General features: G+C 38.2%; 2 protein-coding genes across 3 annotated transcripts; one reads left to right on the plus strand and one right to left on the minus strand.

Moving 5' to 3' along the window:
• Positions 1–5,049: 5,049 nt before the first annotated feature.
• Positions 5,050–6,317, minus strand: LOC134797132 (prohibitin-2). The gene has a single exon (XM_063769369.1). It carries the CDS (start codon positions 6,202–6,204, stop codon positions 5,305–5,307), a length of 900 nt encoding a protein of 299 aa, XP_063625439.1. The 5' UTR covers positions 6,205–6,317; the 3' UTR covers positions 5,050–5,304.
• Positions 6,318–14,964: 8,647 nt separating this feature from the next.
• LOC134797145 (uncharacterized) lies at positions 14,965–21,918 on the plus strand. Of its 2 annotated transcripts, XM_063769392.1 has the most exons (5): positions 14,965–15,119; positions 16,053–16,223; positions 18,955–19,066; positions 19,787–19,863; positions 21,771–21,918. In XM_063769392.1, the coding sequence occupies exons 1-5, from the start codon at positions 15,057–15,059 to the stop codon at positions 21,780–21,782; spliced, it is 435 nt and encodes a 144-aa protein (XP_063625462.1). In that variant the 5' UTR covers positions 14,965–15,056; the 3' UTR covers positions 21,783–21,918. The 2 variants fall into 2 exon arrangements, with proteins under 2 accessions (XP_063625462.1, XP_063625463.1); XM_063769393.1 differs by lacking the exon at positions 21,771–21,918 and having other exon boundaries at positions 19,787–19,875.
• Positions 21,919–22,460: the final 542 nt, after the last annotated feature.

The following is a 22,460-nucleotide window of genomic DNA, read 5'->3' on the forward strand; positions in this document are numbered from 1 at the left end:
TGTTTCGCATTGTTTTTATTTATATTATTACCAATCAGTCCCAATAGGACCTTAATTGAGTCGAGAAGCATTAGCCTCTGAAGATGTTGCTAGGTTCTAGGCACTCAATACGGACAGATCATACACAAACATTTTGGACAGACCCCTAACCCTTAAATTTGGTGTGATACAGAAAAATCTTTGTAAGAATTTGCGATATGAAATTAAATACTTGGAGTAGTAACATTCCAGCTTGCACTTGGCTAAAACATAAATTATAAAACACATTCATAGCAAAGGTGGCTTGCCAGGTGATCCTTACAATTCATAACCTTGCCATCCGAACGTCACCTTTAAGCAAATTCATCTTGCGACCTGGGGCTACAAGGCAGAACAGTCTTTGTGGAACTTGTAAAAAAAAAAATGGTTGAGCATGGCTAGAGATGGGCTTCATTTTGTATACAAAATGGATTGATTAGTGAAAGTGACAAGAAAATTATTATATGCTCAGAAAAGGGCAGGATATTTGTCAGTATTCTTAGTAGAGGGACACCCAAATAGTCCAGTTTCTCCTAGGCCTAAAGTTAGTATTTATAATTATTAACACATTCATTGCCAGGGATTCACTAGGCAGGTTCTGTTCCTATGCGCTATTTTGTTACATACCTACGATTTTTCCCATGTTATTGAATGTGTTCCGGTTGCGACTGTCATGGTAGCTATACGCGTTCGTCAACTGCTCGTAAAATAAATTCGAAACAAGTGCTAAAAGAAGCGGAGCGAACGATACGAATACATCACAACGAAGACAAAGTGCCAGTGTCACAAAAATTAGTGCGGAAAGTGAATAAATGATAAGGATCACAACGAAAACTGCAATAAAAGTGAATTGTCGTTAGCAATAAACATAAGTATAACTACACGAAGATAACCTAAAACTACGTCAACTTCCGGCAACAAGCGACAAGTGACAGCTGACATTTCAAGTCGAGGTTGCCAGCCCAAAATCAGCAAAACTACCATGGATGAACAAACAACATCTTTATGGAACCAAATGTTGGAGCAACTACGTATACAAACAGACTCTATAAACGCAACGGTACAAAAAACAATCAGCTCAACAATAGACGAGAAATTAGAAAAAATATCTTGCGAAACTGAACAATTAAAAACAGAGAACCAATCATTAAAGTCAAAAATACAGACCTTAGAAGCAGACTCGAGGAAAAATAATATAATAATCCACGGGGTTGAAGAAAGTGAAAGGAATAGCAGTGAGTTAAGGGATCTAGTAGTGAAAACTTTAAACATCGTCAATGAAGGTATACAAGCCCAAGAATGGGACGTTTGGGAGATTAGTAACATGGAAAGACTAGGGAAGAAACCTGTTAATAATAGCAAAATACGTCCAATAAAAGTTACGCTAACACTAAGATGGCGAAAATTAGAACTTTTAAAGAACAAGAAACATATCCCAAAACATATCAAAATCACGGACGACTTCACCAAAGAAGTTATAGAGGCGAGGAACGCCCTATTCCCAAAAATGATAGAGGCTAGAAAAGCAGGTAAATTTGCTATTATAAAATACGATAAACTAATCATCAAGGAAAATACTGACAACAAACAAGAAAAAAGAAAGAGGACACCATCAACACCGCCACAAACACCACCAAACAACTTTAGCGCAAGCCAAGGCAGAACTACGTCCTCGCAGCCAGCTAAACAATATAAGAAAAATAATTTTGTAGGAATCTTGCCTACTAACGCAGCAAACAGCTCTCCAAAAAACTAAAAGCTACAGACAACCGGAATACTAAAACTACAAAGAAGTTAAAACCAACAACTCAAAATATACAGACAAATAAATGTAATAAAACACACCCAGAATTAATTTTATCAAAACACAAACAAACAGATCAACTTCCAAGCCGGTTGGTCACCGAGGAAGTTTTAGACCGAAACCTTCCAAAGAATTCAACATGCCCAGACCCCAACGAAAGTAATGAAAAACAATTACACTTAATAACATATAATGTAAGGTCACTGTCTTCGCACGAAAGACTCCTAGAACTAAAAGAATCCCTAGCAAACATAAAATATGATATTATAGGATTGGCGGAAGTGCGACGCCTAGGAAATGAAATAGCACAACATGAAGATCTAATTCTATGCCACACCGGACAAACTCCAGGTAAATACGGAGTTGGATTTATAATAAAGGCGCACCTTAAACAATACATTGAAAGCTATATTGGCCTATCAGAACGAGTCGCTTTACTTAACATGAATTTTCCAGACGCCTGTGTTTCTATAATTCAGGTCTACGCCCCAACTGAAGCAGCTCAAGAAGAAGAGATCAACTATTTTTACAAAACTATATCAGAAGCAATTAATCAGGCGCATAAAGATCTAGTATTAATGGGAGACTTCAATGCCAAAATCGGTCAACCTGAAACAAATGAATCCCTTATAACAAAACAGCATGGATATGGAGAAAGAAACGCCAGAGGACACAAACTCATAGAATTTGCCTTAGAGAACAATCTTGCTATCATCAATACCTTCTACAAGAAGAAACCGAAACGACGATGGACCTGGTGCTCACCAAATGGACAATATAAAAATGAAATCGATTACATAATGTCCAACCAACCAAAAAACTTCAAAAATATAGATACACTAAATATAACTTATCCATCAGACCACAGACCACTTCGAGCAGTACTCCTACTAACAAAACCAATTAAAAGTAGAGCAAGATACCAAAGTAAACACTTTAGTACACTCAAAAATGAAGAGGAAATATCAAAATACAAGGAAAACCTAGAAAAGTATGTATATAATTTGGAAAAATACAACATAAATGACACAGTACAAAAATTCCACGACAAACTAACAATTGCAATCCAAAAGAGTCTACAGAACGCATGTAGTACAACTCGAGAGACTCCGGGACGCAACATCCTGTCAGACCGCACAAGGAACTTGATGAAACGGAAACAAGAACTACAAAAAACTGCAAACAAAACCAGAGCAATGAAAAACGAACTTAAAGCTTTGTACAAACTAACAAGCAAATATATTAAATCGGATTACCAGAATCATAGATCTACAACACTTGAGCAACACTTAAAACAAAAAGGCAGCTTAAAAAAAGGATACAAAGAACTGCAAACAAAAAGAACTTGGATCGACGGATTAAAGTTATCAAATGGAACCAAACATGGTCGCGGGGAAATATTAAACATTGCAACAGATTTCTACCGGACTTTATATGCAAATTGCGATACAAAAAAACAAGAAGAGTTTCACAATCAAGAAATAATTATCCAAGAAAACAAAACACCTATAACACCAATAGACTGTAAGGAAATTATAGAAACTACCTGTAAGCTAAAGTCGGACAAAAGCCCAGGAGCGGACTGTATCACAAATGAAGCCATAAAGGTCGCCCAGGAAATTTTAGCGGCACCGCTAGCAGTCCTATGCAATAAAATATTGGAAACACAGGAGACGCCCATCCAATGGTCAGAATCAAGCATTATTTTATTATATAAAAAGGGAGATCCTAAAGACATAGGCAATTACAGACCCATTAGCTTGTTACCAGCAACATACAAACTTTTCTCTACAATTGTTAACAATAGAATACGTGCAACACTAGATAAGAAACAACCTGTGGAACAAGCTGGCTTCAGGAAAGGATTCTCGACCATGGACCACATTCACACTTTAGAGCTTGTAATCGAGAAGTATCAAGAATTCCGACGCCCATTATACATTGCATTCATCGACTACCAAAAGGCGTTTGACACAGTTTCCCACGAGAACATATGGACGACTCTAAAAACTCAAGGCATAGAAAGTGGATACATAAATATATTTAAAAACATCTACAAAAAAGGCAGCAGCAGAGTGAAGCTGGAAACCATGGGTCCGGCCTTTCCAGTGGAAAGAGGAGTCCGTCAAGGTGACCCCTTATCACCAACTATTTTCATTGCCGTACTAGAGAACGTCATATGCAGCTTAAAATGGAAAAACCAAGGCCTATTTATCAAAGGGAAATATCTCAGCCACCTCAGATTCGCAGACGACCTGGTGCTGCTCGCGGAATCGTCCCGAAACCTGCAATCCATGATAGATGGTCTCCAAAATGCAAGCAAACAAGTAGGACTGGAGATGAATATAAATAAAACAAAAACCATGACCAACTCAAAACAAATAGATATCATTGTAGACAACAAACCATTAGACTATGTTGAAAGCTATATATACTTAGGAAAGCAGATTGGTTTCAACAACAAGAACAATGAACTAGAAGTTGACAGAAGAATCAAAAATACATGGAACAAATATTGGTCTTATAAAGAAATATTTAAAAGTAGCATGCCAATAACTCTTAAAAAGAAGGCTATGGACACCTGCCTCATCCCCAGCTTAACATATGCTTGCCAGACATGGAAGTTCACAGAAAAAATAAAAAATAAAATTATTACTTGCCAGAGGGGAATGGAACGAAGCATGTTGAACATAAAAAAGATACAAAAGATAAGACATAGTAAAATAAAAGCAACAATAAAAGCAATAGATGCTCTAGAACACGCTAGAAAGCTAAAATGGAGATGGGCTGGACATGTGGCTCGCCTTAAAGACCACAGATGGACAGCCATAGTCACGAACTGGAAAGGCCCAGACGGTAAGCGCCGAAAAGGCAAACCAAACATGCGCTGGGAGGAAGACATGAAAAGAATTGCTGGTCCAAATTGGAAAAGAATAGCACAAGACCGTGAAAAATGGATATCTTTGGAAGAGGCCTTCACCTAACGGGTTCCTACAAATTAAATCAACAAAAATATATTAACAAACTTATGTATAACAAAAGGAAATAAAAGGCTTTTTATTTTTTATTTTATTTTATTTATTTATTATTGAATGTGTTCAGTACTATTGATTGATATTTATCTGAAAATGGAAGATACTTAATTGGTAATAAATATGTTGCTTGTCGTAAGGGCACCCCGGAGGTAATAAATAAGATAAATGTAGGTTCAATAAAAAATCAATAAGTTTGTAAGATAGTGTATTGTTATCTTTGATTCTCATACATAGTTACATACTATAGACCTACAACTAATTAACATAAAATGCAACATTTTTGAAATCCATTTATATTGTAAACTTTCGACTTAGAAATGCACAAAATAGGAAATTATTGCACTATATAGCAACTGAAGCAGCGCCACTGATCAGTACAGCAGCTTCAACATCGGTGAGAGGTGGCGCAGGCTCCAGAGCTTCAGCGCACTCCACCGAATCCATATGTTACTTCTTCTTTGTCAGTTTCTCTGAGAGGTCGTCAAAGGTTGGGTCCTGCAGGTTAATCATCAAGCTATTACCAGGAAGGAAGACTCTGTTCTGCGATTGAGCAATCATTCTAGAAATGCTCTGAGCAGCTCGGATTTTGCGCAACTTCAAGTAACCAGGGTTCATGCCCATGGCTTTACCCAACATCTCAGCTGCTTCAGCTTCACCTTCAGCTTGGACAATCTTTTGCTGTCGCTCCTGCTTAGCTCTTTCCACTACGAAAGCTGCTCGCTGAGCTTCTTGTTGTGCCACTTGTTTGGCTTCAACGGCAGCAGTATACTCCTTACCGAAACTCAGCTCAGTGACTGAGACATCATCCAGGATTATGTTGAAATCCGCTGCGCGCTCTACAAGCTCTCTTCTGATCAGCAAGGAGACCTGTTGACGTTGTGTGATCAGTTGCGACGCGTTAAATTTGGCTACCACGGACTTTAGGACCTCGTTGCAGATAGAGGGTAAGACTTTCTCATCATAATCGGTTCCTAGTTGTCTGTACATGGTCGGGAGGCTGCCGGAGTCAGGGCGCGAGAGTACTCTCAACGAAATGTTCACCATTTGCAAGTCTTTGGAGCCGGTGGGGGAAGATATCTTGCGGGGTCGCGACCTGATGTCATAGATGATCGGATACTGGAACCACGGGATGCGGAAGTGCAAGCCTTCACTCATGACGTGCTGTTGGATACCTCCAATCCTGTTGAACATGATTGCACGGTGGCCACCCTCGACGGTAAACAACGACTGTGAGACACCATAGGCCGCCGCACCGACGACAGCCAGAGCTTTCAAGCCGATGCCCAGACCGGGAGGTCCACCTTTAGCAAATTTGCCCGCCATGTCGTTGAGCTTACTTTGTGCCATTATGAAATAGTTACAAAAATTACACTACAAGCCAATTTTTATCAGAATCTAAAACTGAACATAACCTGTACCAAAGAACGAGACAAATTGTGCAATATGCATAGACAAGAAAGATTTGGTAGGGTTGCCAGTAAGTGGATAATGAATCCCCCTTTAAAACTATAATAGCCCTGACACACTACCGCACCGCACCAAGATCGCGGTACGATGCGATGCAGTAGTGTGTTATGGCTATTATAGATCGAACAGACGGAAGTACCGGAAAGCAACCTTGGTCCGGTTCGAGGCCTGAGCACAGAATAAATATAGATGGTCAAGCAAATCTTGTCAGTAGAAAAAGGCGCGAAATTTAAATTTTCTATGGGACGATATCCTTTTACGCCTACATTTTTCAAATTTGGCGCCTTTTTCTACTGACAAGATCTGCTTGACCCAGTTATAATAGTACTGCCTACAGAAAGGAAACTTCCTACAAAACCGAAGTTTGACAGCGGTTCAGGGTCGAATCATGCTGTCCCTTTTTAATATATGGCACTATCCCTTTCGGCTATTTAGGGTTGTCAAAATTCAAGCCATTATCTTATCTATGATCGTGCACGCAAAGGGACGGATGTCAAGTTGTGTCAACCCTAATAATTGCTCGGAGCAATGCTGAGCCGAGCGGAGTCGAGTTTGGCCGAAGTCAGGAGTTTCGCACCCCTGGCCTGAGGCAAATAGAGTACCTATGGTAAGTATTCTGGAAAACAGAGCCCTCTTGAAGCATTTTATTGAAACTCATTTCAAAGCGCTATCTCTAATTTGGATCCGAAACTAATATGTATGTATGCGTGCCATGGACCTATATAATAGGGACAAGACATATTGTTCTATACGTACAATTGCTTATAGAAATAGCACCCATTTTGACGGCACACACATAAATATATATCTGTCTCGTTTTTACTCAACACTGTAACCCATAGCAAAAAAAGATGACAGCATTTCAGTACGTACATAAAGTGTTCCATGAAAATACGTAAATACCTAATGCGGCCGAAAATCCGCCATGTTTAGTCACCCAAATGTCATTGTCTGTCAGTTCAGCCGGTACTTGTCCTGTCAAAAAGTCGTGGTGAAAATTAAAATTATTAATTATCTTTCAATATTTTGCTTGTGATTGAAAATAATTGAAGCCAAATGTGAATAATTACGTCGCGAATATGCCAGTGTATAGTGTATTAGGGTGCGGCATAAGAAAACCACCAAATCAGCCATCTTTAACCTTACACAGGTACGCTATCATTTACATGAAAAATATTGGTTATTGTTAATGTTCCTGGGAAATGTAAGGATGTTTCACATTATAAATAGCAAGGTTCTTCTGTGCAGTTATAGATCATGAAGTGATTGGATTTATTTAACTATATTTTTACGCTTAAATAATGTAAACATTTCAGCTAGGGTTGTACTTTATTTATCGACTTTGATATCGATATATTATGATTGCCTATTTATATTTTCTTATTTTATCATGCTACCCCGCTTCAAACCAACTAAATTATCTTAATTTAATAATTAAATCATTTTTTATAGGTTACCAAGAAATGAACATAAAAAGAAAGTGTCTGGAGATGGAGATCCTGACCGACTCTCGGGAGCACTAGGGTAACTCGGGGCCGTGGGGTCGTTACTCCACAAGCTGCCCTGCGGGCTTTTTTATATCATTATTATATTTTTTTTATATAATTCGACATTAAGAGACCATATACTTACATATAGTTGTAATTTATAAAATGGTTAATGTATTGTTATTATTTTTGCTTGTATGTAAATTCAATGTTGACGTATAAAAATGCCCTTGTGGCCTATTTGCTGAATAAATGTTGAAGAAGTTGAAGAGCGGAAGTCATTCCTTATTTTTGTAATAAAAAAAATGTTCTGAAGGTGTTTTGTTTTTTTTCACCCGTCGCTTAATAAGCTTGAATTTTGTATCGCTCTCACTTATAGATACGGCGCACCAAGGTCGAGGTGCAGTGCGGGAGTGTGTTACAGACTTTAGGGTTAGCAACACAACAAAATTGATTGTAATGGAGAGGTAAAGTCCAAGAAAAACACGTCCACTTATTCTGACATCCAAAACAGATGGCGCTGTACTGCGCCATGTGTTTTGCGGTCACTAAGTTGTCAAACGTCAACTTTTGAAAATCAGAGTTACCGCAAAAATCGCAATATGTATTGCGTAGTACAGCGTCATCTCGTTTACCTGTCAAATTTGAAGCACGAAATTGTCCTAGACTCCACACATCTTACTCAATCAAAGTATCTTTTCACATAACAATATACTAATAAAGAATTTTTATTTATTTACTTACTTCCTATTAAAACATAAACTCCACAAATAATACATACTTAGTATTTTAAATAAAATGAGCCGAGAACGTTAAAAAGTTATCGATGTATCGATAAAACCTAGTAACAGTAAAAATCTTCTGGGCAGCACTAAAACCGCCATGTTTAGTTCTAAGATGACGTCACAGTGGCACGCATTATTCGTTGACGTTTCACTTCCATAGGTTTCATATTTCAGTGATGCGTGCACATTTACTTATGCAACCGTATTGTGTCTTTTCGTCCTACCACAGGTCCTACATACATAATAATATTAGCCCCCATTCCCACGGGCGCTTTTACAAAAGAATAAAAAAACCGGGCAAGTGCGAGTCGGACTCGCGCACGAAGGGTTCCGTACCATAATGCAAAAAAAAACAAACAAAAAAAAAGCAAAAAAAAAAACGGTCACCCATCCAAATACTGACCACTCCCGACGTTGCTTAACTTTGGTCAAAAATCACGTTTGTTGTATGGGAGCCCCATTTAAATCTTTATTTTATTCTATTTTTAGTATTTGTTGTTATAGCGGCAACAGAAATACATCATCTGTGAAAATTTCAACTGTCTAGCTATCACGGTTCGTGAGATACAGCCTGGTGACAGACGGACGGACGGACGGACGGACGGACGGACAGCGGAGTCTTATTAATAGGGTCCCGTTTTACCCTTTGGGTACGGAACCCTAAAAAGCGTTTCAATGACACAATAGTTTTTTCACCTCAGCAGCTCGAACAAGGGTACTTTGCTTCTTAAAAACAGTGAGCAAAATGCGATTTTGCTCACTGAGTCATTTTGTCTCACTCAGTGATCAAAATCGCATTTTGCTCACTGAATGTGTCTCACTCAGTGAGCAAAATGCGAAAAAATGACATTCAAGTGACCTTTATAGTCATTTCAACATGCGGGGTCTAATACAAGTTCGATATACTTGGGTTCTATTATCTCTGTCCCTCTAGGTATGTTCTCACTGCTTAGGGTGAAAAATTTTGTGTACTACACGAGATCAAAGTTATTTACATCTCGTGCGCTTTTGAATCCCTTACTACGCTCAAGATTCTAAATTAGATTCACTCGCTACGCTCGTGAATCTATTATAGAATCTTTCGCTTGCACGGGACTCAAAATAAGCACTCGAAGAAATATCAAACTTTGATCTCTTGTTGTACAAATAACTATTTCACCTCAGCAGCTCGAACAAGGGTACTTTGCTTCGTAAAAACAGTGAGCAAAATGCGATTTTGCTCACTGAGTGAGATAAAATGACATTCGAGTGACCTTTGTAGTCAAATGTCATTTCAACATGCGGGGTCTAATACAAGATCGAAATACTTGGGTTCTATTGATAGGCAAGCAAAGAAGTGTCACGGTGGCATGGGTACCAGGACACCAGGGAGTAACGGGAAACGAGAAAGCAGACGAGCTGGCGAGGATAGGGGGCGGAGACGGAATACATAGGTCCGGAACCGGCTCTGCCTATGTGAAGGGAGTCATAGAGAAGGTAAAAGAGATGGAAGCACAGAGAGAATGGGAAGAAGAGACTGGATGCAGACAGTCGAAGATGATGATCAAAGGTATAGACCACAGGAGAACCGGGTATCTTCTGAAACTAGGTAAGAGCAGTCTGAGACTATTGACAGGTATCATTACAGGTCACAATACTCTCAACAGACACCTTAAGATAATGGAAATCAGTATAGACGCCTCCTGCCCACATTGTGGTAAGGAGGAGACTAGCTTACACTTACTAGCAGAATGTACTATGTACGCGGCACCGCGATTTAATACATTCGGTAGAGACACACTAAAAGAAAACGAACTAAAGGACGTCGAACTCAAAGATGTCCTTCTGTTCTGCAGGAAAACAAGAAGACTTGAGGAGAATAGTGTGGGAATGCCGCCGGGACAGTAACCTGCAGCTCCAACTCCTGGGCTGAATGAACGTGACAAGCGATCGACAGCCCGTCTGCTTCCGGCCGGGCGTCCCTACACTACATCTACATCTACATCTCGGTTCTATTATCTCTGTCCCTTGCACACTGTTAGCAAAAAGAAACAGACAAAAAAAGTTAAAACGACATTCAACGCTATATTGACGGCTTATTATAGACCCCCGGAAAACTTCAGACCGCATCGTTCCAAACCACGTACGAGTATGAATTCTTAATAATAAATTAATAAAAATAAAGTTGTAGATTTGATAAAAACTAATAAAATACAATATTTTAGGTATCTTATTGTACAGTTAAAATAATTAACTCAAAAAATACACAGGTTATCATGCAAAATTAATTATTTTACTTTTAAGAATTTCTACCATAGTTGACAAATAGTACGGATCGTATCATACATAATTTTTTTTATACAACTATAGAATATTTCGCTTGCACGGGACTCAAAATAAGCACTCGAAGAAATATCAAACTTTGATCTCTTGTTGTACAAATAACTATTTGTTTACAAGATATCAAACTAGTAGTTTGTGTTACAAGGGATCAAAATGATATATTTCCGTCAAGGGCGTACATTGAATCCTGAATGAAGCGATGGATTCTACAATATAATCCCGAACGTAGTGAGGGATTCTAAAGTAGAATTCCGAGCGTAATGAGGGATTCAAGTGTTAACGCCCAAGATGAAATAATTTTGATACCGTGTGACACATACTGCTTTTCACACCAAATATAAGGAAAATATAAAAATCATAGTGTTGAGACAATTATTATGTTTCAAAATATTATTCAAGCTAAAAAAAGAATGCAAAAAATAACAAAAACAGTGTCCTAGAACAGAAAAGTGCCACTATGATGTCTATGATCCCCCCTAGCAGGGAGGAAAAGTGCCACTTTATCCCTCCTAGCGGGGAAGAAAAAGCCCTTTTCCGAATAGGTGATGTGAAAAAAATATTGACTTGTAAACTACCCAAGTAGACCATAATATAGACGAAAGTACACAATTCCGACGTACGAAAGCACACAAATAGACCTAATATTGTATAGAAAGGTTTTAAAAGAATGAAATAAAAAAAAATAAAAAAAATAAACTGTTCTTTGACATACACTTCTGATTCTCTTTGGATTTGTTCTTCTTTTTACCTATTTTTTACCATTTTTCATCTTTGTGTACAATTAAAGCTGCATGCTGCATTAGACTCGTTTTCTGTAACTTGTGTCCCAGTCTGGCCTAGAACTCTTACAAGTCAGTTTTTGCTGACTTGCCTGATTCTCAAGTTTCTCTCTGTCGCACTTGTAAAAACGTGGTTCCCGGTAGGTCCTCTGGGCTAGCGCCTATCGAATTTGTAATAGCAATAATAGATTTTAGTTTCGTAAAACTATGATGAATACTAATAATTTCTGTACAAAAAGTACGTACTGTGACTTCGCCGGGAAAATAATTGAGATCTATATATATGGGTGACAAGCACATCTGTGGTGTCGTGGGGCAAAAATTCCCGATTTATATTGGATGGTGTTAAGCAAAAATGGGTCAACCCACATTCATTTAGCAATAAAATGACAACTTTAAGCGTCATTTTCTTGAGTTGACACATTATTGCTAAACACCATCGCGTTTACGCGCATATGTACCTATACGTCGCTCAGACACAGTCAGAATGGAATAGCTTCGCTCCTTCTACTCTACTGACCTTCTGTAATTAGAGTATATGTTTGCAATCGTAAGACCGACAAAAGAGCTTGTAGACGGTATTACCTTTTGTAGAGTCTATGAGGTAAGACCGTCTATAATATACACGATATTCTCCACAATTACCTTAGGTAGGTGGATCACTAATTTGTTTAATACTATAAACGCAATTAGTTTAATGCATAAATTATCCGATAAAATGAGTGAACCTTGAGCACATTAACATGCATATTATATTACTATAATTATCGTATTAATAATTAATCCAATGTCCTTACCTGTATTTCACAAATAATCACGTACCTACAACACCTACCATAGTCCATAACAACGAGAATGCAGCTACAGCTCAGTTAATTCTACCAGTGGTTTAGTTGGTTAAGTTGCGGAATTATCAGTACCTACTGTTGCTCAACAATAGATGTCGCGACGAACGGAAAGTTTATAAGCTCAACAATTTTCAGCTAATGTTATAACCGGATTAACCGGAACTCTATTTTGAACTCCTTCTGCTAATAATAGGTAAAGACATATGTAAGTTCGTATAATATGAATAAAGTCTAAGGAAAAAACGTGCTTCGGAAATCAAGAAAAAGTCATTCTCGGATAGATGGCGCACACACCTTTAGCCTATGCTCGGCTAGATGGCGTGACGACACCGTTTCATATTCAACGATTTTAACACATAGATATCAGTGAATGAACATGCGTCAAAATGATATATTAATAAAAATCATTTATCCATATATATACATTTTTTTGATAATTTTATACGTTTTCATTTTGAGGTTTATTCGTGTGTCGATAGATGGCAGTAAATTTACTGTGACTATAAAATTTACTATGACAGGACCCCTCTATACTATCTATTCTCTTTGGTAAAGTTGTAAATTGTTGAGCAATACACTTTTCGTCAGTCGCGACATACGTGACATCTAGTGTCGAGTAGCAGTACTGATAATTCCGCTACTTGACGCTAGATGTCGACTACGAAAATAATAATCGTTTTGGTAATAAAACTGGTATATGCAGTGCCGTAGGCTATGCCGATTTTGCCGCCCCTATCAGCCTCGCTTATAGATTTTTTAAAGTACTTTCCAATCAGAGGCGTTTAAAATGTTATAGAGTCCGACCAAGAATAGTCTGCAGCGGATTTGATAGCCCACGCAGTGAAAGTGTTATTTTAAATGTCAAACTTCTATGAAATTATGACGTATAAATGACACTTGCACTGCGTGGGCTATCAAATCCGCTGCAGACTTTTTTTGGTCCGACTCTAGTACCTACAACATACCATAGCCATATTAAAATGCATATAAGGTGACGTCACTAACGTCTCTATTCTAGATAGGTACAGATTTATATGGGCCTTTTTTGTCACTCAATGACGATGCGACCTCGTTATATTTGCCTGATCAGATCGGAGACCGGTGGGTTTTGGCCATTGAGAATCAAGGTGAGGCATTGCAGCCTGTGAGTAAATAAATGATTATGATTATGAATATTGGCAGTCAAGCTGGACATAGCTAAGGAGTTCGGTCGGGTCTGGCATCGAGTCTGCTCGAGGGACTATGCTATACAAATGGATCGCTAGCTTTTTGTCCGGTAGACGCATATGAGCCGTATAGTAGATGGAAGCTGCTCCGATAGTGTGGACATTACCGCTGGCGTTCCACTAGGTTCTGTGCTGTCATTGCTGCATATTAATGATAATCATTGCTATGCAGACGACAGTTAGTGGGGATGCGTATTACACAGGCCGTGCCAATATCCCTCGTTCTGTGGTACTGGAAAGTCATGAAAAGCAGAGCACTCTATTCTGAGTTTCGGTATGGGGTCGGAACAATTAGATTCAATACCACGAAGACACAAAGAATCGCCGACCTTCTCAAACTCACAATGTAGTCAGATGGGTCACAAAAAATGTAAGTAAGTACGTAAATGAATGAATAGTACGTACCTACATTGGTAGGGTTCCATACTTCAAAAGGTAAAAAACGGAACTCTTAGGATCACTTTGTTGTCCGTCCGCCCGTCTGTCTGTCTCAATATGTATAAAGGGTCTTGACATGACAGAGGGCAGCAAAATCGACAAAATGCTTGTTATTTAAATTTTACAAATAAATAGGGGAGAGGCAAAATTCTGGTCGACCCTATCTGAACAGCAAATAAAATATTTTTTTTGACCCAAATTTGCCGCCCCTAAAATCTGCCGCCCTAGGCTTCAGCCTACTCAGCCTAGTGGTAAATCCGGCACTGGGTATATGGCACTATGGAGTGAGCACTCTATGTCTATGCTTACCTATTTTTCTGTGCCAACGCATAATTCTAATAAATATTGGCTCATACTTTTATAACTAACACGGGACTTAATCACGTAAAACTTACGCTTATTTATGGCCTGACGTTTCGAACGTAACGTCACGTTCGAAACGTATCAGGCCATAAATATTACGCGATTAAGTCCCGTGTTAGTTATAAAAGTATGAGTGAAAATCGTGTTAGTTTAAATCAATATATTGGCTCATTTGTAATAATTGTAATGAATTAAAATTGGACCGTTTTAATGAATACGAGATTTCTGCCACTAGTTTGTCATCTCATCACCAGTCACCAACAGGATGCGCACGGCGCTAACAAGGTGGAATAATATAAACCTAACAAGCATCAAAATTACCCTCTTCATAATGACGCCGAGAGCATACCTATAACCTAGCCATAAGGCGAAATAATTGCCATACAAATGACTTAATGATAATGATAACCCTAGTATATAAAATGTGGCGAGAACAAATGATTCGCAGAAGTCTTGGAAGGGTGATACAGGTTTGTCGCGAAAAATGTCGAGGATATCGCTTTTGCTCTTGGTGGTTGTGTGTTCGGTGGCGTTGAGGAAAGTCCATGTGAGTTCTTAGAATTTTGGGAAATTACATTTGTGTCATCACTAAACCGAGTTATTTTTTATTTAGAACAGTTTTCAACAGACAATTATGTTTTTGAGGGCTTTTAAAGACAGGTAGGGGGTCCTATATCGATTAACTCAACTATAGATGCTTTTGCCAAATTTTCAAAAATACTGTTCGCCCCCAACTTTGTAAGGTATATTTTTAATTATTAGTTAGGAGAGAGCAGGAGTACCTAAGTGTTTTATTATTAATTTATAAAATCAGCTCTACCAAACATCACGATCATAGATTAAGCTTATAACTAGGTGACATTATTAGGTGATATAAGATAATGTATTATGTATACGTACGCGATTGTATTCATTTCTATGATAAATTATCAACTTTTACTAAAGCAGCAACTCTAAAATAATTAAATTATTGGCTCAGTGAGCTGTAGACCTCACGGTAAGCTTCATAAACATTAAAAAAAAATAAGAATAAAATAAAAAAATTACGTCGATGAGTCATTATCACAGCGAATTTACAATAAGCAGTCAGTGCCATAGACCCTACTGGCACTTAAGTCTTTAATGCCAATTCCTACCATTTTGAACATTTTCCGAACAACAAAACGACAGAAAAATTCTATCTATCTACCGATCCTGCTCACAAAATTTCACGAGAATCGGACGAGAAATGCGACCTGTAATAGAACATCCGGACATACGAAAGCATTTTGCCCGAGTTAAAACGGAGACCTCCGCTAACGCTTCGGTCAAAAAACCTAGTCTCCATGCAATTGTCGGATTTGGTATGAAATATCTGTTTTGTGGTGATTTTAAAGGTCGGTTGCTTTCATAACAAAAGTTGTACAGTTGCGTACCTACATAAATACATATATGTATCTTGTAATTATCACCTAAAAATTCCATCCTGTAATATTTCAAGGCCGAGTCAGATGAAGATAAGGAGATCCACGAAGTGCTGATCCCCGTCATCGCGGAGTGCAGCAATGAGCATGGAACTAACGTGGCGGAAGTTATGGCCTCGAAGAACAACAAAGATTACGAAGCCATCGACGGGTGCCTCATCGAGTGCGTGTACAAGAAGATGGGCATGGTTAGTGTGACGTCTGGAAACGGACGCTCAGCGCCGCCATATACTAGTCTCTTCCTTGTCATACCCTCATAGCTGAGGGACGTGACGATTGTGGACACTCTTCAACAGTGATCTCCAAGCCGCTCGGTCCTGGGCCCAGTGCATGCTTGCCTGCAATCTGGCGTTTGTCACTGACGTTATATATACTAAGTGCTATCCTAGAATACTTTACCAAATATAAATACCTATATCTTGACAGTTCACGTTAAAAAGTTACTGCAACAGCACCTCTAGCATAACTTACCGCGACAGGCGCGAGAAGAGACAGATCGGCGCGACTTGGCGGCTTGTCGCGTGTTGGCAGCACAACTCACGCAGATGGATAGATACAGACATAGATATCTCTTTTGTTAAGCTATCAAAGAGATTTTTGACGCATAGGTCGCATAGTCAGATTCAGATACGATACTTTTCATGCTGACTGTACCACATTCTTTACTCGACCGTTAATTCTATCTCACGTAATATTTTACTCCGTTCGTAGTATAAACGATGACACACGCTAGACCGGGCCGTGCCCGGGCCGAGGCGTCCGATATGTAATTTTCTATGACGGCTGATCGGTGATCACGTGGTGCTTTTCATAGAAAACGAAGCTCCGGTCCGTAGGCAATATTGAGAGATAGTAATAGGGAGTATTACTGCAATGTTCTGCCGCCAGAGTGCAGCACTATGTTGTTTAGTAAACCATAGATTAACCTATACCTACATACTAGGCATTAAACAGTTTTTTTACAAGGTTTTACAATGACATTAATGCACCAAGCCGGTTTGTTTACAGGTGGCCTACCGCGAAACGCGAAATTTCGTTATCTGCCTCTCTATCGATCGAATAGGCAAGAGTAGGGAATGCAATCTCGATCTCGTAATTTCGAGATCTCGCGAGATCTCGCACGAATTTTCGAGATTCAATCTCGTTGACAGGAAATCTCGATTTTAGCAATCTCGGTCGCGATCTCGATTAATATTTTCAAGATCTCGAACGAGATTGAAAGATTGATCCGTGTGAATTACTTTGTTTTGAGTAATCTTTTTGACCTTAGATTCATGTTGTTCAGGTAGTGCTATTGTGTGCGGCCGGCTTTAGCTGACGATAAAAGCACTGTGCCCCGCTCTGTGCGGAATAATCGGACGAACTTTACCCAGTCACAATTATTTATGATTTTTGCTCACTTACCCTACATTTTTTTGTAAGTTGCTGAGTGCTTGTCAAAAATATCAACTGAGCATGTTGTAACTGCTTACAATTTTGTATAATTAAAAATAATTTTACCACTTTTTCGTAATTACATGCAAATTAGAGCTAAGTACATGTATATTTTTTGTTTTTCTTTTACTAAAAGTATTTTTTTATTAAATATTGATTAATTTGTTGTTTTTATCTTCAAAATAACACATGACGTACTTACTCTAAGTAAGTAGTATATATATACAGAATTCTTAGAAATATTAACTCAAAATAACACATTTTTAATTAAATTGTTTATACGACAACGGTTTCACTCACTTGAATTTTTAGTCGCTATTGGCGACATGTTTCGGGCCCGTCGGGGGTCCTTCCTCAGGCTCGAGTGCTCGCGGCGGCTGCAACTCGTGCAAAACATGTCTCACGAAAGTTTAATATCCATTTTTAATTACTTGGCCAAATCTCGATCTCGAAAGTGTGACCGCCGAGATCTCGAAACACCCTATCTCGATTCAGATTTTTCGTGCGAGATCTCGAATCGCCAATCTTGGTGCGAGATTGCATTCCCTAGGCAAGAGTCATAGAGAGACAGGAACCGAACTTTCGATTTTCGTGTTTCGCGGTAGGCCTAGCAATGTACTCACGAGAACTTTCCAAAGTTGCGAAACTTTCCACATGAGAATTTCTCGGTAACTTCTGAGAATGTTCTCGAGAACGAGAATTTATTTATTTATCGTAGTTTATACCATGAATATTCACGATAGTTTAGGTGTACCTAGTCCTTACCCCCAGAATATTCCGACTTTTGGTCTACCGCTTCCGGTCAGAAAAATGTATGACGGCCCGGCCAAACGGTCAGACCTAGGTGGGGGGTGCTCGACCAAATGTCATAGAGGAACCCTGGCAGGGAATATGGTCGACTTTCTTTTTTAATTATTTCAAGTTTGTCCTAGCGCGCTGAAATTTTGGTCACGGAATCTCGGGGTCCCTTAGATACCTATGAAAAAATTTTTTTTTTGAAAAATGCTACAATTGCGGGAAAACTGGCCACTTTTATTTTGTATGGCAACTTTTAAACGGTGCGTGATAGGTGTAGGGTGCTCGACCAAATGTCATAGAGGGTCCCGAGACAAAACAAACTGCATTAAAAAAAATCAAATTGGCCGACTTTTTTTATTTTTTCAAGTTAGTCCGAGCACGCTGAGATTTGGCATGGCGGGAGATGGAGGCCTCTAGATTCCTATGAAAAAAATTTTTTTTGAAAAAAATAATTGTTCCGCCAAGATGGCGGAACAATAATTTCCATGTTGCAGGAATGTTCTGAGAACATTCTCGAGAACGTTTCCGCTTTTTGGGAATGTTCTGCAATTTGTACATTGCTAGGTAGGCCCTTTGATTGCGCTTGTGACACCCTCTACGCAGAGTTTGGCGTAATATTCCCTATTACATTTCCATGCGGCAGATATTATTAAAGTACAAGTCTCACGATATTAAACTTATTTTCAGATGGATGACGACGGCGCGTTTGTCGTGGACAAAATAATAGAGAACGCTAAGAAAATCCTGAAGGAAGCAGAAACAGAAAAAATTGAGGAAGTTGTTAAACTTTGTTCTGAAGGTAAACAAATCCTTAAAAATATTAATCAACGTTAAAAAAATTCTAGAATCATCTTTAAAAAATAGGTAGGTTAGTTAGTTATTTTTTATCTATTTATTCATAAGCCATAAATTGTAGGTGTATACATGTTGATGTTAGGCAATACAGTGAGAATCAATACAATTTTACCCAGTGGGTGTAGCTACATGTTTACTTACATACCTACTTATTAACTAACCGTTTATATTATAATAGGTATTCACTTAAGCTAAGGGGCATAACTCAATGACAATTTTTTAAAGTACTGTCACAAATTTCAAGTCATTGAGTGACTTAATTTCTACCGGCAACGTATTAAACAGTTAGAGTCGGTCTAAGAAAAGTCTGCAGCGGATTTGATAGCCCACGCAGTGTCATAATTTCATGACGTTTAAAATAACACTTGCACTGCGTAGGCTATCAAATCCGCTGCAGACTTTTCTTGGTTTGACTCTAAACACCTTAACAGCAACATACGAGTAGATAGTGCTACGCTGGTAGACAGGAGCCCGAATGTCGTGAGCAAACATTGAGTTTAGTCTGTCGCTATTAAAGTTATTTTATGCAGGAAATTTCTTTACATGCCGGCGAACTAGTTTGCAGTTAGTAGTTATTAATAACCAACTAAGTCAATTTTCCAAGATCTTTTCTAACTCTGATATATCTCAAGGTAATACTTACTTACATGTTTTTTTTTCTCAGAGAGCGAGAAAAATCCTGAAGAGAAGTGTGGAAAATCCAAAATGATGTTAACCTGTATGATGGAGCAAAAAGAAGCGGTAATTGTATGAGAATATGTAGATAATTAAAATATAGAGATTTTATAGTAAACATTTATTTGCGTGTGTGCGAAACAAAAAAAATCTGCCGAATTTGACCAAGTCATACCTAGTAACATTTTTTATTTTTTTGCTCGTTATCAAGAACTTATGACCTCAGGAACGCGTGGGTAAAATATATCTGATATATATATATATATATATATAATATATATATTCTATAGGTGCCTGTTCACTCTTGATTTGAAGGACCTTAGAGCATTTAATAAATGGAGTGGCCATTAAGAGCTAACCCGCGTAACTTGCACAATTGTGCAAACTTATACACAAGTTTGCACAATTGTGGCCCTGACATGGCTATTTGTACGTTACGTACAAATCATGTAGAAATAGCAATACATTTGACGTCCCCTCCCCCGCAAAAATAGGCAGACTGTTTTGTAAAGAAAATGACAGCCATGACGTCTCCAGTTACTCAATGTTCTAAGGCTTTTACCTTGTAATGTAAGGCAGCTACCTAAATGTATAAAACTTGAGAATACATATATATATACAGGGTTACTTTTTTACCAGTACAATAAATCAACATACGTAATTGTTGCCAATAATAAAAAATACCAGCATTCTTTGTTACTACTATTTGGGAACAAAAAACAAAAATACCAATGCCCGAACTTATCCGCTAAAGTACTAGAAAATGTGGATGCCTTACGCATCAATTAGCAAACGCACTGGCAACTGTTTGTTTACGTCATCGCGCGCGATTTAGCGAGCGGCGGCGGCACACGTATTGACATAAAAAAATACTACTTGATCCCATTGCTTCCTTCATACTTGCACGGGCTTAGGACCGTCAAAATGAAGATGTTGCTTTGTGTGAAGCAAAAGGTCTCGAAATCTGATAAAATTACGAAGTAAGTCTGCAACATTTTTCATTGAGGCGTATTTAAAAAATTGGAATCAACTATGTACAATGATTGAAATCTACCCTACATACCTAATTAATGCAGTCCATTTCTCGTACTAATTCACATACTTAAGTAAATGTTCAAAATGCTGTCCGTGGTTTTGTAAACAAAGCCGTGCCCGTTTTTGTACGTTTGCTTCGATTCTTTCCAAGTAATTTTCACGTTTAATTTCGTCAAACGCACTGTCTTATCGGTCAAAGGGTTGCACTTTGCATTCGCAGTTTCCCGGATGCTTTGTTGTTGATGGTTATTTGTAAGATAAGTGAGAGTTAAATAAAACGGGAACAAATAACACAAACGTATTTTTGAAGGAAATCAAGAAGTGACGTGACAACACATGTCAGTAAGAACAGAAAAATAAAACCTATCTAATGAGGTTGCGTTCTTAGTCTCCAACAGTTGTCAAATTGTGCGCCGCCGGCCGCTCGCCCCGCCCCGCCCCTTTTACCTCATACCGTTGACACCTTGTAATTAGTGCAACCAGAAGTTACTAAATTGGTGAAGGATAAATTAATTGATGCGAAATAAAAAAAAAATTTTTTTTATTTGTGCAATGTGATCTATTATCGATACCAATGATGTGGTAAAATTTATTGTACCGGTAAAAAAGTAACCCTGTATATATATACTTTACAATTTGTTAGTCTAAGCATGACATATTATCAGACCAATTATAACACTTGTTAGCATTTTTAGAAGTATTAGAAAATGCCATTTCGTAAGCGACATTTCGATGAAAGCCTTTACAATAAATGACCTCAAAGCTGAAATCTGAGATAGGTACATAATAATTTCAAATGAGGCTCTATAATTTTAAACCAGTTTGCCTTGTTTGTCGGAATAATATCAACAGTTCTGGACTAATATGATTGAGTAAGTTTAAATATCTCATTATCACTTAATTTTATTTTACATATAACTTTATTCTTATATTTTCAGTTACACATGTAAAATCTACCCCAGCGACCCGGCAAACAAGAAGAATGGCCTAACCTCCAACAACCCGCTCTGTTAAAATTTATAATTTAAGTTACATTTTATTATTTTTATGAAACACCAAATTATGAGAATATATTTTTATTGCAAATGTTGTGTTAATTAACTGCTTATAAAACAAACAAAATAGAACAAAAACAAGTTAGAGTTAGACCAAGAAAAGTCTGCAGCGATTTTGATAGCCGACGCAGTGTAAGCGTTATTTTAAACGTCAAACTACTATGAAATTATGACATATAAATAACAGATGCACTGCGTGGGCTATCAAAATCGCTGCAGACTTTTCTTGGACTAACTCTATGCATGAAAAACTTACTTATATCTTCGCTGTATTTTTTTAACTTTATTATCCGAAGTTACATGAACTAATTACAGGCATACCCTAGGCATACAAAGTTTCAGAGCAATCTAGCTACCTAGTCGTTTTAAAATGAGAGCGTAACTACGTTGGTATGGAGAATCGAGCTTGCTGCGGACTCTATCTCATGAAATAGGCGCCCCCAACTGTCAGTTTACCTTACCCTTTCAAATAGGGTATTTGACTACTAGTCAAATCAGTTTCTTTTTTCGAACTGTGTTTCGAATTTAAGCCCCTGCTACACGGCAGCCGACAAGCCTACTAACCGTCTGACC

This window comes from Cydia splendana, chromosome 14 (genome assembly GCF_910591565.1).
Source record: "Cydia splendana chromosome 14, ilCydSple1.2, whole genome shotgun sequence".
Lineage (NCBI taxonomy): Eukaryota > Metazoa > Arthropoda > Insecta > Lepidoptera > Tortricidae > Cydia > Cydia splendana.

Excerpts from the sequence above, each read along its gene's own strand:
- LOC134797132 (XM_063769369.1), bottom strand. The coding sequence starts at position 6,204 with ATGGCACAAAGTAAGCTCAACGACATGGCGGGCAAATTTGCTAAAGGT.
- LOC134797145 (XM_063769392.1), top strand. The coding sequence starts at position 15,057 with ATGTCGAGGATATCGCTTTTGCTCTTGGTGGTTGTGTGTTCGGTGGCG. Across the intron at positions 15,120-16,052 it reads TGGCGTTGAGGAAAGTCCAT|GCCGAGTCAGATGAAGATAA; the intron begins GTGAGTTCTTAG and ends TAATATTTCAAG. Across the intron at positions 16,224-18,954 it reads TGTACAAGAAGATGGGCATG|ATGGATGACGACGGCGCGTT; the intron begins GTTAGTGTGACG and ends ACTTATTTTCAG.